This window comes from Hyperolius riggenbachi, chromosome 8 (genome assembly GCF_040937935.1).
Source record: "Hyperolius riggenbachi isolate aHypRig1 chromosome 8, aHypRig1.pri, whole genome shotgun sequence".
In the NCBI taxonomy this organism is placed as follows: domain Eukaryota; kingdom Metazoa; phylum Chordata; class Amphibia; order Anura; family Hyperoliidae; genus Hyperolius; species Hyperolius riggenbachi.
In genome coordinates, this window is record NC_090653.1 from 38,345,156 (window position 1) to 38,363,817 (window position 18,662).

An 18,662-nucleotide genomic window follows, 5' to 3' on the forward strand; every position below is an offset into this window, starting at 1 on the left:
CATCAATGGCAGGATCTACACTGAAACTAAAGTATTGTCACATAAATCACTAAGCAGGTAATCTCATCTCCATTTTGTACTACAATGTGTTGATAAAATACATACGTGTCTGACGTACGATGATATAAACTTGGGTACTTACGTATTATCCCGTCTGGAAAGTTTGGCAGCTTTTTGTTTAAGTTCTGTTTGATCCCCTAGCCAGATCTAACAAATTTTTGGAAAGTTGAAAGTCCCGACTTCATCAGGCAATAACAACAGAGCAACAGTATATGTGGTCTGTAGAAGAGCTCTTCTACTAACCACATATGCTGTTGCTCCGTTGTTATTGCCCGATGAAGCAGGATCAAACCTGCGAAACACGTTGCATATTTGGAGTTCATAAATAAAATATATTGACTGTATTTACTACAGTCGTTGTGTGTCTACTTGGAGGAGGTAAGTCCACCACTACCTCCTCTATTTACCAAGAATTTGATTTTTAAGCTCATTTAGCTTCCTTTTATCCTTTTGGCGCCTCTGTTCTCCTGCATAACAATGCTGAGGGTATACTTGCAAGGCTTCAGCATGAGGAGAAAGATGGAAGTGCTACTATAGATATAAATGCGAGTCTGTTCTATCCACTACGATGTACCAGATGTAAACTTTATATGTTCATCTAACTGTACACAGTGCATAGACAGTGCATAGACTACATATATGTATTGCCATTCAAACTTTTTTTTGGCTGGAGGTAGTCTATAACCAGCCCACCAGTAAAGGAGTTTACTTCCAGAGTTTTGATGGAATCAATAAAACATTGACCCAAATGAACCATAAGCAGAACAGAACATACAGCAGGGCAATGGAGTATCCATAGAGAATATGCATTTCCGATCATCATTTTAGGACTATAACTTTTTAAAAGAAATCTAAAAACAAGTTCTATTGAAATGGTTTAAAATTCCTGCAACATGATTTTTTCTCTTTCTCTCTCCAGATTTTTGGGTCTCAGAACTTAAGTAAAATCTTAATGGGTCGCAAATCATTATACAGGTGTCTAGACCATGACTACCTGCTGAAAGGATTCTCCAAATAACATCAGATTACAACTGATGGGAGTTCATGAGCAACTGGTTGGGGACCCCTGACTACAAACCTACTACAGAGAAGTTGCACAAAGCATCACAAGATGATGTACGTCGGTACTGAAGAATCATCTGTTGACACGCACTCCACAACGTCATCTTGGATCCGGTGTGTTTCACGGTGTCGTTCAACATCGGACTGCAGTGGAAAACATCGGCCACATTCCGGGCAGTCAAAGGGTTTCTCTCCTGAGTGTGTTTTCAGGTGGCGGGAGAGCGCCGAGGTCTGGCGAAACCGTTTGCCGCACTCAGGGCAGGGGAAAGGCCGTTCCCCGGTATGGACGCGGAGGTGTCGGACCAGGCAGCCGTTGTACAGGAAGCACTTGCCGCAGTGCCGGCACACGTGGGGCCTCTCCATGGTGTGGCTCCTGATGTGTCGGTCGCAAGTGGCCTTGGAGGTAAACAACTTTTCGCATTCGGTGCAGGGGTAAAGGAGCTCGCCCCCGTGGAAGCGGAGGTGCATCTCATAGTTCTCCCGCTTTTTGAAAGTCTTGTCACACTGCGGGCAGGAGATGCCCTGTTCTTTCACGTGGATGACTCGGTGGCGGTCCAAACGAGACTTGATGGTGAACGACTTGCCACAATCTTCACACGGCCAGGAAGAAGATTCATTAGTGTGAAGCGCCATATGGGATTCCAGTGCCATCTTGGAGTTAAAAAACTGTCCACATACAGAACAGATCTGCAGCTTCTCCTCCGTGTGAAGCAAGATGTGCTCGTCCAGAGAAACCTTCTCCCGGAAGCATTCTCCACATTCAGAGCAGACATAGATCTCCTGTTTGTTGGGAAACTGGGGCTCAAGCCCCAAAACGTTGGTGGGAGTTTCCTGACCTTTAGTTGGGTTTACATTCAGCACAATGGGCTTCTTGTCATTTGTGGTAGAAGTCTGAGCCGTCTGGTTTTCAGGTCTCTTCTGCAGAGTGGGTTTGGTCTCCGGGGTTTCAGGGGCACCATCTTGGTTGGTAACCATGACCCTCTTCACACACCATACATTTACTTTGCTCTGGCCACCAGAGGGCCCACCGCCGCTCTGTACTGGGGTGATGACCTCTTCGATTACCCAGTCTATCAAGGAAACAGAAAAGAAAACACAAAGGATAAGTGTACTTCTATTAATGTCAATACAGTATAATTTCGTTATAGCAAACTCTGATATAGTAAACATTCTGGAATAGTAGTCCAGGTCCACGCCAAGCACCATTATAATTATATGGGAGTAACACCTGGAATAGTAAACTCTGATATAACAGAACTCAGTGTTCTCACCAGGCTCTTTTAGCCGGGTGCTCCACCCGGCTAATTTTGGGGAGCACCCGGCTGTCATCGGCCCGCCCCCTCGTATACTGCAATCAGAGTTGCGCCAGCCCTGCATTCCCCTGGTTGCGCCCCATCTGGCTACTTTTTAATGCCGCCCGGTTGGGGGAAAAATATCTGGGGAGAACACTGAGAACTTCTGTTATAGTAAACCTGTTTTTTTGTGCCTGCTGTATTTTGTATCTGGCTATAGTGGAAAGTGGGCAGGCGCATGCGTCATACCTCAGTCAGAGATCGAAGAGCCATGGTCAGTGGGTGAGCTGGCAGCCACTTGTTGCCTGCTCGCTATCTGCACACTACTCTAGTGCGTGTGCTAAAGACTGCAAGCTGCATCTGCTGGTGAGCCCTATGCTTCCTGTGTAAGCTGCTGCCTGATTACTGAGGGAATTTCCTGTCATCTGTGACTTGCTTGTGCATGGCTGCAACACCACACTATCAGTACTGTACCTGCATTAACTGGTGAGACCTATGCTTCCTGTGCAAGCTGTTGCGTGGTTATTGCATGCAAATCCCTGCGTATTGAGCACTGTGCATTGTGACCTAGCTTAGACACTGTCTTTGCTCGCTTGCTAAAGCATTGAAAAATAGTTTATGTACTTGATTATGAACATTTCTGATCTAGTGAACTTCTGATATAGTAAACCTCTTTTCCTGTGGAGATTCTACCATACAGTGAAACCAAATACTGCCCCATGGTCAACAATCACAGCATTATATTCTGTCAATTACTTTTCCACTCACCCCAGAAATATAAAAGAAGCCATTCTGGAACTGGTGGAAAGGAACAGAAAGGATGTGTTGGGGATGGAGGCCGTCAATCTGCCGGCCTGAAAGAGGAAGCAGCCGCTGAACCAGGAGTCTGCCGTACAGAATAATCTGAGGCCGCTGCAGAGCTACAGTATACAGACGTCATTTAAAAGGACAACTGTAGTGAGAAGAATATGGTGGCTGAAATATTGACTTCCTTTCAAACAATATCAGTTTCCTGGCTGCCCTGCTGGTCTATTTGGCTGCAGAAGTGTCTGATTCACACCAGAAACAATCTTGTGGGATCTGACAATGTCAGAAAAACCTCATCTGCTTCATGCTTGTTCAGGGGCTATGGCTAAAAGTATAAGTGGCAGCGGATCAGCAGGATAGCCAGGCAACTGGTATTAAAAAGGGAATAAATATGGCAGCCTCCATATCCTTCTCGCTTCCGTTGTCTTAATATCACTTAAAAAGTTGCAGAAATATAGGAAGAAATGAGCAAAATAGCACAATGTAGTAAGAATTTAGAAAAGCAAGTGGCAGTCAGGGCAGGTCCTAAAGAGCAAGCGACACCCACGCTAACCTAGAAATAAAAAAAATATATATATATATAAGTACCATATATACCGGCGTATAAGACAACGTTTCAACCCTTAAAAATCTTCTGCAAAGTGGGGGGTCGTCTTATACGCCGAGTATCAGTCTGGAAGTAGCGTCAGTAGTTGGAGTGCGGCTTCCGGGGTCACCTGACTGGTGACGTGTGCGCTCCACAATACAGCCCAGAAATCTCATCAGCAGAGCGCACACGTCACCAGTCAGGTGACCCCAGAAGCCGCACTGATACTACTGCAAGTCTTTTCTTTAAACACAGAGCGCAATCTACTTTTCTATTCACAGGAAGACTGCACGATTAGGTAATTTCACCACAGCCTGACACTGGGGTAGTCTTATACGGCGAGTATACCCCAACCTCTATATTTTAACTGGAAATTTGGGGTCGTCTTATACGCCCAGTCGCCTTATAGGCCGGTATATACGGTAGATAAATACTACTCCTACTTACATAACAGATGTATTGTGCTATCCACGTAATGATTCTTGTGATTTTTATAAAGGAAAAGCAGAAAATCCTATTCTAGGCAGTGGCCATCTTGCCAAGCTAATGCTGACATCATAACCTCCCTGACTCTTGTTTTCCCCCCTCCCTTCTCTTGCTCATTGTGTATTCATTAGCTGCCCTCCCCTTCAGACACTCCCACTGAGGTGTATACTAGGAACTGCACAGCCTTATCCTCCAATCACTGAGTCACCTCAGCATTGCTTATAAACACAAGTAATCAGAGAGTGTTTCTGATAAGCAGCTAAGCAGGGAAATAAATGGAAGAGGAGGAATATATTCTAGATAAAAATAAACTCCCAGCATTCAACTGTTTGGCACTGTTTGGCACTAGGGCCAGTGCTCCTACAGTATGTGATAACTACAAACCATAACAGCAAAAAAAGTTTTGAAGTTTTAAATGTAGGATTAGCATCTTTATCATTAAATACACTCAGACCAGTTGCTGTTGAAATTTGATTTGCTGACAATATCACTTAATAGGTCACATGATCAATTATATGAGCAAACACAAAAAGGGGAAATACAGAAAACACAGTGGGATTGAGCCAGGTGATATATAATCTGTACACTAATGATCCTTCCATCAACAAAAAGACTTATGTACTCTAATGCTGGGTACATACGGTAAGATTTTCTGTGCGATTTTGCAACCCGATTCTGCGCTCGATTCTCTTATCTTCATTCGTTTTTCTTATCTTTTTCCATTCACCGCTATGAGAAATCGAGTGCGGAAACGATCGGGAGCAATATCGGACATGACGGATTTTATCTATCTGATCCATCTATCGCACGGAAAATCGTACCGTGTATTAAGCATAAAATGTAACTTATTTGTCAATTTAAGTGCAATTAAAGTGGTCTGAAACTCCGACATAACATTCAATAAAAATGTGTTGTCCTACTTTTTATTACTCATACAGTTATCATACAGGTATTTGCTTTTGTGCATAAGTAATATTGTATGTTTACAAATTACAAGATTCCTGTAGTTTATCGTACCCTGAAAGCTGCCATTGCATTTTATTCAAACTGCTTTTTATTATATATGAACATCTTCTAATGAGCTTTTCTGAACTGTGTGTGAGTGTCTGAAGCACAGAGAGCTCTTTTTCACTTGTTAAACCCCATCTACACGATATGATTCTTTGTGCGATTCGATTACAATTCTATTTACGATCCGATTAAATCCGACATGTCCGATCGGGATTCGATTCAATTCACCATTGTTTTGCAATGGAAAATCGAATTGAATCTAATCGAATCCCGATCGGACATGTCGGATTTAATCGGATCGTAAATAGAATCATAATTGAATCGCACAAAGAATCATATCGTGTAGATGGGGATTTAGACTGTGTTTACACACGTAACAAGATTGGAATGTAAACAAAAGATACTGTTATCTACAGTTCGGATGCGGATTTGAAGCTGAATAGCAGGACAAAGAACTTTTGTTTAACCATTTCATGTATGTTCTGCTAAAAAAAAAAAAAAAAATCTGGGATAGTAGCTTTCAAACTGTGAGGAATCTTTTAGAGCAAAGTAGAAATGCTGACTCTCAGACCACTTTAATTTGTGGCTGAGCTAGCAGACTGCATGTAGTCACCTAAACACAGCTCCCTGAAGGATTAGTTGATGCAGGTGGCAGTCAGCAAGCTCTTACACCTATCTGTGGTACGGCTAGAGGGCTTCAGATGGGTCTCGCATTACAGCTATGCTGGCATCGCATCTCGCAAGACGCAGGCTGTGCACAGTGGAAACTGTCCCTAAGGCAGGAGGCACATTTCTCTGCGTGGAAAGCCATGAGTTTTCTGCCATATGCGCTTCAGTGTTTTTTCTGCATTTGCAGTTTTTCATGTATGTTTTATGTGTGCTTCCGTTTTTAAAGAGGAAGGAAAGTGGGAGGAAAAAAATAAAATCAATACATTGAAAATTGAGAAGTTACAAAATAGAAGAGAGATCAAGAAATGATTATTATTCCCTATGTAATTTGTTAATATTGTTTGAGCCACAAGCAGCCTGCATCTAATCAGCTTTACTACTGGCAGACATGGAAAAAAAAAAAAGACAACCCAGCTGCTGTTATATAACCACACCCCCTAACAATGTGATAGGCAATGCGATCTATTTGAGAAAAGGAAAAGGGGGCATCAGCTGCTGATTGGGATGAAGTGCAATCCTTAGGTTACAGTTCATCTTTAAATATCCATATTTAACTAGTGAAAAAAATACGGCAAATCTTTTTTCTGTTTTTTTTCACAAGGGATTCGCACGCCACATGTGGGAAAGAAAAAAAAAAAACTTCCTGTATGGTTTTACAACATTCATAAAATCACATTGTGAATTGCATGGCAATGTGATTTATGTGCACCCGTAGACTAAAATTACATGCAAAAATCATGTGTTTTCTGCTATGCAGCTGAACACATACAATTCTAATAAGTTGTGCTCCATTTCTCCCTTTGCAATGATAAACAGGAAATTGCAACAGTTTTGTAAGAAAGTGAAACAGGTAAAACTGCCACTACTGTAGAGAGTGGCTATGAGGACATCTTGTGTCCAAAGAGCCAATTGCAGTTTACATAATTATTAAACATGATTAGGCATTTACATAGTTGGCACAGTTCCTTTAGCACTTAATGCAGCCATATCCATGCAAGTCAGTAGCAGAAAGGGCCCAGCCTATCAGTTACCACCACTTTATTAACCCTCCTGGCGGTCTATTAGAAACCGCCAGTGGGCAGCGCAGCACTATTTTAAATTTTTTTTTTTTTTAAATCATGTAGCGAGCCTAGGGCTCGCTACATGATAGCTGCTGTACTGCAGCATCCCCCCGCCCGCTTCGATCGCCTCCGGCGATCTTTGATCAAGAGATCCCGTTCAAAGAACGGGATTTTTCTGAAGGGCTTCCCCCGATGTCATGACGTCTAAGGGAGTCCCGATCCACCCCTCAGCGCTGCCTGGCACTGATTGGCCAGGCAGCGCACGGGGTCTGGGGGGGGGAGCGGCGCGGCGAATCAGCGCGGAGCGGCGGCGATCGGAATGCACACGCAGCTAGCAAAGTGCTAGCTGCATGTTGCAAAAAAAAAAAAAAAAAGTATGCAAATCGACCCAGCAGGGCCTGAGAAATCCTCCTGCGCGGCATAGCCCGAGCTCAGCACGGGCTTTCCGCCAGGGAGGTTAATTAAATTCTCCAGCAAGTTTTATAAAACCAAAACTTTACAACACTAATCTACTTACTAAAGACACACACACACACACACACACACACACACACTTTTAGGCTCTCACAACTTTCTTGTGAAACACCTACAAAAAATATCTTGCTATTGTTCAAGCAGCTGATAAGACTGATAAGAAGTCAATCCAAATGTTGAATTGACTTCTTATCAGCTGCTTGAACAATAGCAAGAGATTTTTTTTTAGGCGTTTCACAAGAAAAGTTGTGTACACACGCACTACCAGCGGCAAGGACCCTCCCGCTGGGCGGTCTTTAGCAGACAGTAGAGCGTGTGTACGCTCTGTCGGCAGACTGATAAGGCCTTGTCAGTCCGCCGCCAGCGCGTACACATGCGCCCCTACTGTCGGCTAAAAGACCGCCCAGCGGGAGGGTCCGGCGGACCCGTTGTTGCATTTGGTAGCGTGTGTGTACGTACCTTAAAAGACCGCTGTTGAGTGTGTGTATGGGGCTTAGACACAGGATCAGCAGGACTGCTATGCAACTGGTATTGTTTAAAGGGACTCCGAGCACCTCTCATGGGCATGCCTTTAAGCCAGGTGACTTCCAACAAAGCCATGCTATGACCCCTCTGGAGGAGCCTCTTGCAATGGCCATGCGTGTCACTTCCTCCTCCTGCTTCATTCAGTGATGCACTTCTCTAACAGAGAAGACAGGGGTGACCCGGAAGTTATAACATAGCCAAGATGGCAGCCGCGATTTTTAAATGAAATCGAACGAAAACTATTTGGTGTAGAACGGCGATTCAGACATCAAATGAAAGAGGAGAGCACAAGCTACAGAAAGGTATGCATCTGTAAGTACTTTGCAGTACTGGTCGGAGTCTTAAAGGCATGCCCATGAGAGGTGCTCGGAGTCCCTTTAAAAGAAAACAAACATGACAGCCTCCACATCGCTCTCACCTCGGGTTTCCTTTAAATTCTCTCCCATTTATAAAAAGGACTCCTCCTCCCAAAAAAAATCTGTTTAGACCCCTCATATCGTACAAGCAAACCATTAGGTCATACCATCTTTACTGGCCTCGTTGATGGCCTGCACGGTCACATGTGCAGCGCTGCTGCCACCACTGGTCGCGGTGTTCTTCTGGCTGCTGCCGCCGGGCACAGTGTTGTGGTTGTTGCTGCCGGGTACAATGCTCTTGTGGCTGCTGCTGCTAGCCGCAGTGTTCTTGTGGCTGCTGCTGCTAGCCGCAGTGTTCTTGTGGCTGCTGCCGTCGGGCACAATGTTCTTGTGGTTGCTGCTGATGCCGGGCACAATGTTCCTATGGTTGCTGCTCTGTGTCCACGTGTCATCTGGAAAACAGATATAGAGAGAGAGATAGATTAGATTGATGGATATATAGCAGAGTATTGTATCATGTTAGAAAAACTAATCTCAGGTGTGCTAACAGCAATAGAGATACACAATCAGTCCAATGAGCATTGAATGGGTGAAGGACACCAGAGCCCAAAGGAATACGAGAAACGGGGGAGTGGGCATGAATGGTGAGCTGTCTTGATGCTCACCGCTCCTCCCGTTCTTCAATGTGCCCCTTCGATCCTGCTGTATGCCCCTCAGCCCCCTCTCTTTGGACGGCCAGGTCAGGCATCACTTCGCCTGTGCTGGCCCAGCTGCATGAATCCTTCGACGTGCGATCGTGACCGGGAACGCTCTACCCAGACACATGGCGTAATACGCAGGCATATGGGGTCATTTGGGAGGTCATGCACCTGCGCAGACCGCTCCCGGCTGCGATCGTGCGCTGTAGGATGCATGCAGCTGGGCCAGCACAGGGATGCCCAACCTGGCCGTCCAAGGAGAGGGAGCTGGGGGGCATTTAGGAGAAAGGGAGGAGCAGTGAGCATAAGAACAGCTCACCATACATGCCTGCTACTCCCATTTCTCATATTCGTTTGGGCTCTGGTATCCTTTACAGTGAACCCGGAGTGAGAGAGATAGGTAGGCTGCCAGATTTATTTCCTTTTAAACAATACTAGTTGTAGCTACTCTTGTAGCTTCTCAGTGTGCACACCACTAGTCACCACATCCCATGCAGGTTCTCAATCACCAGAGTCAGTGACAGATCAAACTCTCTAACAGCGCTCAAGGTAAGTAAAGATAGATTCAATTTTTTGCCTCCCTTATCCCTTAAAGTAAAGGTCCGAGGTGAAAAATAGTCCGGATGATGTCAGTGCGACTCAGTGAGCTGCATGCGGGGACCGGGAGCCACCAGAGCTGCGGCGAGGGCACAGGACGGCTGCCAGAGGCTGGAGGAAGCCCCAGGCAAGTAGATTCTATTTTTAGTCATCTCAGACCTTCCCTTTAAGGCATCTGAACAAAATATATCTTTGCAAAACAATCTACGCGTCTCCTTCTGATGTTAAAGAGACTCCGTAACAAAAATTGCATCCTGTTTTTTATCATCCTACAAGTTCCAAAAGCTATTCTAATGTGTTCTGGCTTACTGCAGCACTTTCTGCTATCACAGTCTCTGTAATAAATCAATGTATCTTTCCCCTGTCAGACTTGTCGGCCTGTGTCTGGAAGGCTGCCAAGTTCTTCAGTGTTGTGGTTCTGCTATGAACTCCCCCTTCCAGGCCCCTCTATGCACACTGCCTGTGTATTATGTAGGATTAGAGCAGCTTCTCTCTTCTCTCTTATCTTTTACAAGCTGGATAAATCGTCCTCTGGGCTTTCACATACTGAGGAAATTCAGACAAGGGCAAAGCTGTTTGCAGGAAGAAACAAGCAGCCTGAAACTTCAGTGCATGAGAGATGCAGGGGGAAAGAAACACACAAATGATCTCTTGAGATACAAAAGGAAGGCTGTATACAGTCTGCTTGTGTATGAATGTATTTTCTATGTGTGGACATACTGTACATCAACCTACTTCCTGTTTTGGTGGCCATTTTGTTTGTTTATAAACAAACTTTTAAAAACTGTTTTTAACCACTTTTAATGCGGCGAGGAGCGGCGAAATTGTGACAGAGGGTAATAGGAGATGTCCCCTAACGCACTGGTATGTTTACTTTTGTGCGATTTTAACAATACAGATTCTCTTTAAATGTATATAAGCTGTATTTTCTGACATCTTGTCAGCATACAGGAACAGAGCCTAAAAAAGCTTATTAGCCGAGAGCTAACTTTAAAGTTAGCTAAAATATGGTATCATCCAGATTCAGAACTTCTTGATATATATACAGTACATCACACAGCTACTGTACGTCTATATGCAAGTGATGGTCATTGGTCTGCAGGGGATACTGACTTTCACGCTTCACTTCTTTAAAAGGCAAGTAATCATTGTCATCAGTGTCTTCCTCATCATCGTCGTCGTCATCATCAATTGTCACCACGATCTCAGATTCTGAGTTACTGTGACCTGTGGAGAGGAAGAGACAGATGTCAGGTCTATACGAAACAGCCAAAACATAACCACCTTTCTGAGACGCAAGAATAACATTCTACTGTCTAGCCCCCTATTGAAGTAATGGCGGAAAAAAAAATTAGATGTTCAGGTAGCGTTAGGGAAGGTTCTGGATCCATCTACTGCCAAGCCCCCCCCCTCCCCCCCATGAAATGTCTTTGACCAACTGGTCGGATACCCCTTCGGGCGTCCTCAGGAAGCACTTGCATTCTTGACTACTTCCTAAATGCTCATACACATGCCTCAACATCCTTCCCAATTATCTTCTTAACTTGGTCTGTTAGAAGATAGTTGGCATATGTAACAACCACAACTGCTAACAGGTTGTTTGTCAGATCCAACTGGAGGAACAACCTGCCCAACTGTCATGTAGGTTGGAACGTGCGTACAAGTCTTCTGAACAACTTTTATGTTTTTGAATGCAGACATTATGCAGTTTGTCGGTTACCTTGAACGCATAATATTTAAGGGAGTTGGTTGCCGTGTCTGTACGTACTTGTCGCGTAAACTTGTTTTGTGTTTGGTTGTGTATTATGTTGGGATGTGTGTATGAGCCTTCAGATGAGTAGTTCTGTATTGCACATGAACACATCATTATTATTTATTGGATTTATATAGCGCCAACATGAGCAGTAGTGATGAGCAACGGATTAATACCGGATGAAATCCAAATTAATTTCATTCAGATTTCATCCGTATAATTAATTTACCTGAGCGTGTGTCATGGAGGGGGGGGGGGGGGAGGGGGGATTGGGTTAAACTTACCCAGCAGCCTTCTTCTTTCATCCGTCCCTCGGCGCCTCCCACGCTGCGTCACGTGACTACAAACACTTCCTCCTTCAGCCCGGAAAGAGGAAGTGTTTGTAGTCACGTGAACGCCGCGTGGGAGGAGCCGTGGTACGGATGAAAGAAGAAGGCTGCATGAAAATTATTCGGATGTCATCCGGTTTTAATCCGTTGCTCATCACTAATGAGCAGTACAGAGCTGCTAGTCCAAGGAATCCCGAAGGTATGGACTTTCACCAGGCACAGCGGTGGAACGAGGACACCATGAGGGGACCGGGAAGGCTTCCCTCTTCATAGGACAGTAACTAATTTTTGCAGGTTCTCTTCAGTATTACTTTAATATCAATATCATATCTTATCTTAATATCTAACACATAAAAATGAGGTGTACATTACATATAGGGCTTGGTTCACAAAAGCGTGATAACTGCTATCACAGCATGTGATCTGCCGCTTTGTGCGCGAACAGCGTAATAAGTGAAGGTTATTGCGCGATCACGGGCGCTTTTCACGTGAAAAGCGCCCGTGATCGTGTGATCTCCTACAGTATGGCACTGTAGATCTCCAACAGGCAGTTTTATGGGCAGACGAGCTGCTTTATTGTTCAAGTGAAGAAATCTAGCCACAAATCAGGTGACTTGGTGGCTGATCGACCATCCAATTCAATTCTAATCGGATGAAAATATGCCCGTCTGATGACGCAAACAATTTTGGACGAAATTGGTCGAATGTGTTAGAATGCAAGGCCTCAGTTGCTTTAACTGCGTTTAGTCAAAGGACTTGATTTGCAGAGTCTACTTTTAAAGAGACACTGAAGCGAAAAAAAAATATATGATATAATGAATTGGTTGTGTACTATGAATAATTACTAGAAGATTAGCAGCAAAGAAAATATTCTCATATTTTTATTTTCAGGTATATAGTGTTCTTTCTTACATTGCATCATTCTCTAATATGTGCAGATTACACAACATTCAGCATTCAAAATGATTCTTTCAGAGCAGTCTGTGAACTAATGACCTCTCCTCTGCCAGAGAAAAAGTAAATAGTTCAATAACAGTTGAGATAATAAAAGTCAGAAAACAGCCCTCTCCATGACTTTGAAAGTCGAAGAGCTTAATGGCTTTTTTGCATAGAGATAACAACTGGAGTTTCTTAACTCTTCCTGTACTGGAAACAATTAGACTGATGTACCTGATCTTAATGTTTTATTTCTTATCTGTATTACACATACAAATCATAATATAATTTTTTTTTCGCTTCAGTGAGAAGAAATGATGCAGTCAGTTACAAGGAACCTGTTCCTTGTGGAAGGCCACATAATGGGTTATCAGGTCTAAGGTCTAACTGCTCCGACCGTTAGACGACAGAAACGGTAAACAAAGCCGATATTTACAAAACTTTGCAACTAGGTTATAAAGCAATGGAATAATAATTCATGAGGTGGGTCACATGCCCATGCCCGCCAATTGTAGGCTTGGGGGGTATGGCTCAGATGATGTCACATTTAACGCTTTGGTGATCCGTATTAAAGCTGGGGACGGGCTGCAGAGAGGCACTTCTGCTACCTGTGACTGCTGGCTTCAACCCTTTACTTTTATTTATAATATGTCTTGTCATCTTATCTAACTGTATGCTGTATATAGGACTAAGAGCAACGTAGTCTAGATATCATGTAGCCTAGATGTAACTTAGTATAGATGGAACATAAGCTAAAACCTGGTTTCCATGCAAGGGAGCAAAGAGCTGTAACGCAAAGGACTTGGACTTACTACAGAACAATCTGCTTGGCTAAGATGTAACCACATGTACTGTATATCGGTTTACTGAAGAAACTCCTAAACGTTGAGGACGCCTAAGAAGTTCTATCTCCTATTCTGTTGCTGTGATGAGAGTCAAGTTATCTCACTTCCTGCGAGTTGAAGCTCTAAGGAGTTGCTGGTGCCGGAACAAAGGTGTAGGGTTGTTGCCAATAGCAACCAACTTATAGTTTCTTACAGAATGTATCAATCAGACATGCAGCAAGATGTAGGGCCGATATGCTCGATCAAGCGAGCAGCAATAACCGTGTGTGATATAAGGACAATTGACGAACCTGACAGAACACAGGCGCTGTCCCCCCCCCAATGTAAAATGTTCCCTCTGGTGCAGTATACTTTACCTGTCCATCGCTGGTTCAAGGCATCTTCCACATACATGCGCCCCTCGTGGTTTCCTGCGTAACGCGGGGGCAAGTGTGACGTCACACACGCATGGGAACATTTACTTATATGTGTGGTATTAGTTTAAGCAGTCTGTGATTGTCTATTGTTGTGACGTAGATGAAGATCAGATCACATTTTATGACCAATTTGCGCAGAAATCGATATAATTCCAAAGGGTTCACATAGTTTTTATTACTAGTGTAAATGTCACTTCTTCCTTTTCTATTTGGGACATGATATTTATACATTTCTATTTTAATTTCTCTAATTTGTAATATATTAATATATTGTCTAAATGGTTGATAAATGTCACCGTGCATTCTGTGGGGGACATTTATCAAGAGTGTCTGAGACAAAATATTGGTAGGTTTTTAGAAATCCGCGCAGAACTGTCTCAGGCATCCTAAGAAATCACTTAGAGCTCACTCACACTACAGGATGCACACACGAATGCAATTTCATGCGTTGCCATCGCATAGAATACTGGTTGTGGTGCACTACAGCGCAGATGTTGGCAGCCATACTCATCGGGAAACATGTGCGTTGTGTGATTAGATGTTCCCAGAATCGTTACAACGTAACGCATGGGAACGCACACCTGTACTGTGAATAGTAACAAACGTCTATAGACTTTCATGTTGCAATGTGGATCGTCCACTATGTGCGTTGCGTCAAAACTGACAACGCAGCACAGTGTGAATGAGCCCTTAACAGTGCAGATTCCTTCTTAGGCCCCATTCACACTTACAAAACGTCGGCGATTTTTGCAGGAGTGATTTTTCCGCGATTGCACGCGGAAAAATCACTGAACACTGCTGCAATTTTGCCACGGTTGCGTTTAGCGCTGAAACGTGATCGCCGGGAAATCGCCTGAATTTTCAGTGCAGGCGACGTTTGCGTTTTTGGGCAATTTGTGCAAATCGCCCAAGTAGGAACGGGCCCATGGTAACCAACACATCTGCTGTAAGCAGGCTCTGAGTGAGGGGGGGAGGAGCCCATCACAAATCACATCTAGCCTGCACTGCTGCACTATCTGGAGAACTGCTATGAAGCACTTCTTAGTCTGAAGCAGTTTAGAGATGGATTTGCACTTTTCTTAACTGTAGTGCAGCTCTAGAAATCCACGCTAAACTGCCGGTATTACGTATGATTTGAGAAGTTTCTTGCTGTCATGCAGAACAGTTCCTCTGCTGGTTAGAACAGTTTTAGAAGAAAAAACTGTTGGTAATGCTTTGATAAATCTGTTCCTCTGCATTTACATTTATAGTTACTGTATGTTACCTGGGGACTCCGGGCATTCCATCCTCACACCTTCCTACGGATTCCTCTATTCTTCTCCACGAGAAGCCAATTCTCTCTATATATAAAGAAACACGTGTTAAGTTCATCAGCATTCTTATACAACATACACACTTCCAACTGTCACTCGGAAAGATTTCTCTGGGAATGACTGCTGTACAGACACAATGCTCAGCAGCCTGTTCTGTTTTCTGCAGAGGGAGAGGCGAGGCCAAGCACGGAGCATCCTGCTGCAGAGACTGCAATAGGTGAACAGAGATTGGTTGTTAAAATGGACCTGAACTGAACTTTTGCACAGGACAGAAGGAAAACATAGAGAAATCCACCCTGTATGTATTTAGAGAGATTAGCCTGTCTAATCCTCCCTCATCTGTGACTAATCACAAGTGTAATTTGATCTCTAAGCTGTGGCAGCCGCCGGAAAGGTAAATAGAGGGCGCGCTGCTCTTGTGCAGACTGGCCGAAGTTATGGGACCCGGTAGCGACGATACAGAAGGCTGAGGACGGCGGTGTGGGAGCGATCTGTGCCCATGGGGCTGGAGGAAGCCCCAGGTATGTATAAAACTTTTAGGCCTTGTTCCCATCTAAACTCAAAATCTGACGCCAGCGATTTGGGATTTTGCAGCCGATTTTTTTCTCCTCCCGGCGCTCAGGTGAGTGCTGCGGTTTTTGTTAAGTGCTTTTAATCTTTGAACTGGAATAGAATAAATACAATGTATTTATTGTTAAAAACGTAATCACTGCACAAAACGATTTTGTGAGTGTTTAGCGCTCTTCCTATACCTTCCATCGAAAATTGCCTGAAAAATGGTACAGGCAGCGCTATGCTGAGCGGATCGGAAACAAACCGCTCAGATGTGAACTCTCTCATAGCTGATCATTGCACAAGCGATTTGAGGGCGATTTTGAAAATCACCTGCGCTTGAAAAAAGGGAAAAGATTGTTCACATCACTCCCCCTAGTGACCACTATACAGTATGACCACAGAGCACTCACTGTGCATCACATGGATCAGTCCCTCTCATTCCTGTGTATCTACCTGTACAGCAGCACAAACTCTATGGATTAGTACCTCTCAGTGCGCAGAATATCGCATTTTACAGATTATTGTGCATCGTATAGCTTCTGTTCTCAGAAACAAATTCTGGGTATCCACACAAAGCAAATTTCCAGGTAATCTGACAGGAAGTTGCATCATGTGTTAATACCCAATCAGCTCCCAATCGATAATAGGATCAATTTTCCAATGATAACTTCCCAAAATCGATCATGTTATCGACCCTGAGCCAATCAGCCAAGTCAGAAAAAAAAGTTAGATCCCATCAGACAGGAAATTGCATTGTGTGTCTGCAGCATTAAAGTGTACCGGAGACTAAAAGTAAAAATGTATACATACCTGGGGCTTCCTCCAGCCCCAAGGCTGACTGTTCCCTCGCCATCTTCCCAGGCTGCTTGGATCCTCCGCTAGGCGGCCCAGTAATTCTGCCAGTCGGCAAAGTCTGGCCATGCGCTCCTGTGGCAGGGAGCATTCTGCACCTGCACGAAACTCTTCTGACGACGGGGGCATTGCCAGGCCTGCATGCCCAGTACACCCCAACTGGCAGAGTTACCAGGCACCCTAGCAGAGGATCCAAGCGGGAAGACGGCAAAGGACCGATCAAACTTAGGGGGCTGGAGGAAGCCCCAGGTATGTATACATTTTTACTTTGTTAGTCTCAAGTTTCCTTTAAAGCCTACAGTACAGCTCTGCATTGTACACATCAGACTCAGCACATGGATGGTCACGTGGTGAAGTAACAATGACATCTAGTGATACACTGTATCATTAATTGCCCAGTGACGTCACATGGATTGCACACTGTAAAGTAACTGATACATTTACACACTGTCTTGCTCCAGAGTCAGCCTAGAGCTCTGATCTCCCATGATCCCCCTCGCATGGGGACTGCAGGGAATCAGCTGCTGTGCTGACATCATGTGCTGCTGGGACACATCTAAGCTCTCCCAGCCCGGCCTCCCTTGCTCTATAACCCGCCTCCCCCTTCATCTAACGCCCCAGCACAGCTCGCACTCCGGCCACGGGGAAAGAGGTCGCTTCCATACCTGCTGCTGGCACCCAGGAGGACTCCAGGCAGGAAGAGGGCGCCTACTCGCTCATTGTTCCTGTTCCTCCCGCCGCCTCTGGGAGTTGTAGTCCAAGACACGCAACAGTGAATAGCGCGGCTGCGCTTCCGAGACTACCATTCCCAGAAGCCCCTGCGCTCAGCGCGTTCAGATGACCGATCCAGGCCAATGGAGCGGGATAATGGGATTCCCTGCGATTTGAAATAAGTAGGGCAGAGTTTAGAGAGGAGCTGGGAGGAGGACAGTTGGAGAGAGAGAATAGAGATCCCGTCCGCATCTTGTCCTCCTGAATTCGGACGGGATCCTGTCTGAGGGCATCTCCAGATTCTTGTTCTTTTTATTTTAACTGCCAGAACATGAACATGCTACTACTACTACTACATAGCTCTCAACTGTCCCTCTTTTGGAGCCCTGTCCCCTTTTCCTCCTCATTTGTCCCTCTTGCAGGACTTTGTTACTCTTTCTATGTAAATATATATATTTCTCTACTAAAAAATGTGTTTGTTTGACCCTAAACTTTACTCCCATCTTTTAAATTGATATATTACACATTTTAAAATGTTAATATGAAGAAAAATGACCAAGGATAGAAAGGACCAGTGTGGTTTGAATTATAAAATAACATTTTTCTTATGAAATCTTTATGGTATGCATGGCTAGGGCCGTGACGGGGGCATGATCAGGGGCGTGACTTAAGTGTCCCTATTTCTCATCTCAAAAAGTTGGGAGGTATGCTACTATAATGATTAATAAGTTGACGGCCCATTTCCACGGGTGCCTGCAGTTTCCACGCAGGCAAATTGCGCTGGGAAAGTCTGCCATAGGGTGAAATGGCGCTGCCGGCCAAATCTCTTGCACTTGCGATTTAGCCGACATTTCCACCTGAAATGGTGCGGGAGGCTGCGAATCCCATAGCCGTGCATGGCACAGCTGATGGGATTCATCTGCATAGTTGCAGACTCAAGTGGAAACGGGCCCTAAAAGGTGGCCGAGCACAATTAGTTTTTAAAGGTTTGTTTATTTATTTTTTTTCCCCTCACCAGAGAAATCTGATCAATCTTTTAGTTTGATCTAACAATTCAAAAATTCCAATCCGTATACATGTTTTTTTCGTTATTGACTTTTTTGAATTAATTTTTTTTAAAAATTACATTTTTTGATTTTTCTATCTAATTTCTCCAACACATCCAAATGGAAATTTTTCAAAAAAAACAACTTGTTTTTTTCCTTGATTTGAAACAGTTTTTTGGATGCAAATTTTCTGGACATTTAGGGCTTGTTCACACTATGAGC

General features: G+C 44.2%; 1 protein-coding gene across 1 annotated transcript; it reads right to left on the reverse strand.

Moving 5' to 3' along the window:
* Positions 1 to 323: 323 nt before the first annotated feature.
* LOC137528735 (zinc finger protein 662-like) lies at positions 324 to 17,420 on the reverse strand. The gene is made up of 5 exons (XM_068250258.1): positions 17,349 to 17,420; positions 15,228 to 15,303; positions 10,798 to 10,911; positions 8,557 to 8,841; positions 324 to 2,192 (listed from the first exon to the last, which is right to left on the reverse strand). Exons 2-5 carry the CDS (start codon positions 15,247 to 15,249, stop codon positions 1,165 to 1,167), a joined length of 1,449 nt encoding a protein of 482 aa, XP_068106359.1. The 5' UTR covers positions 15,250 to 15,303; positions 17,349 to 17,420; the 3' UTR covers positions 324 to 1,164.
* Positions 17,421 to 18,662: the final 1,242 nt, after the last annotated feature.

Coding starts and splice junctions, on each gene's coding strand:
- LOC137528735 (XM_068250258.1), bottom strand. CDS start 15,249: ATGGAATGCCCGGAGTCCCCAG. Junction 10,912..15,227: donor GGAATGCCCGGAGTCCCCAG/GTAACATACAGT, acceptor TCCTCTCCACAG/GTCACAGTAACTCAGAATCT. Junction 8,842..10,797: donor TAAAGAAGTGAAGCGTGAAA/GTCAGTATCCCC, acceptor TCTGTTTTCCAG/ATGACACGTGGACACAGAGC.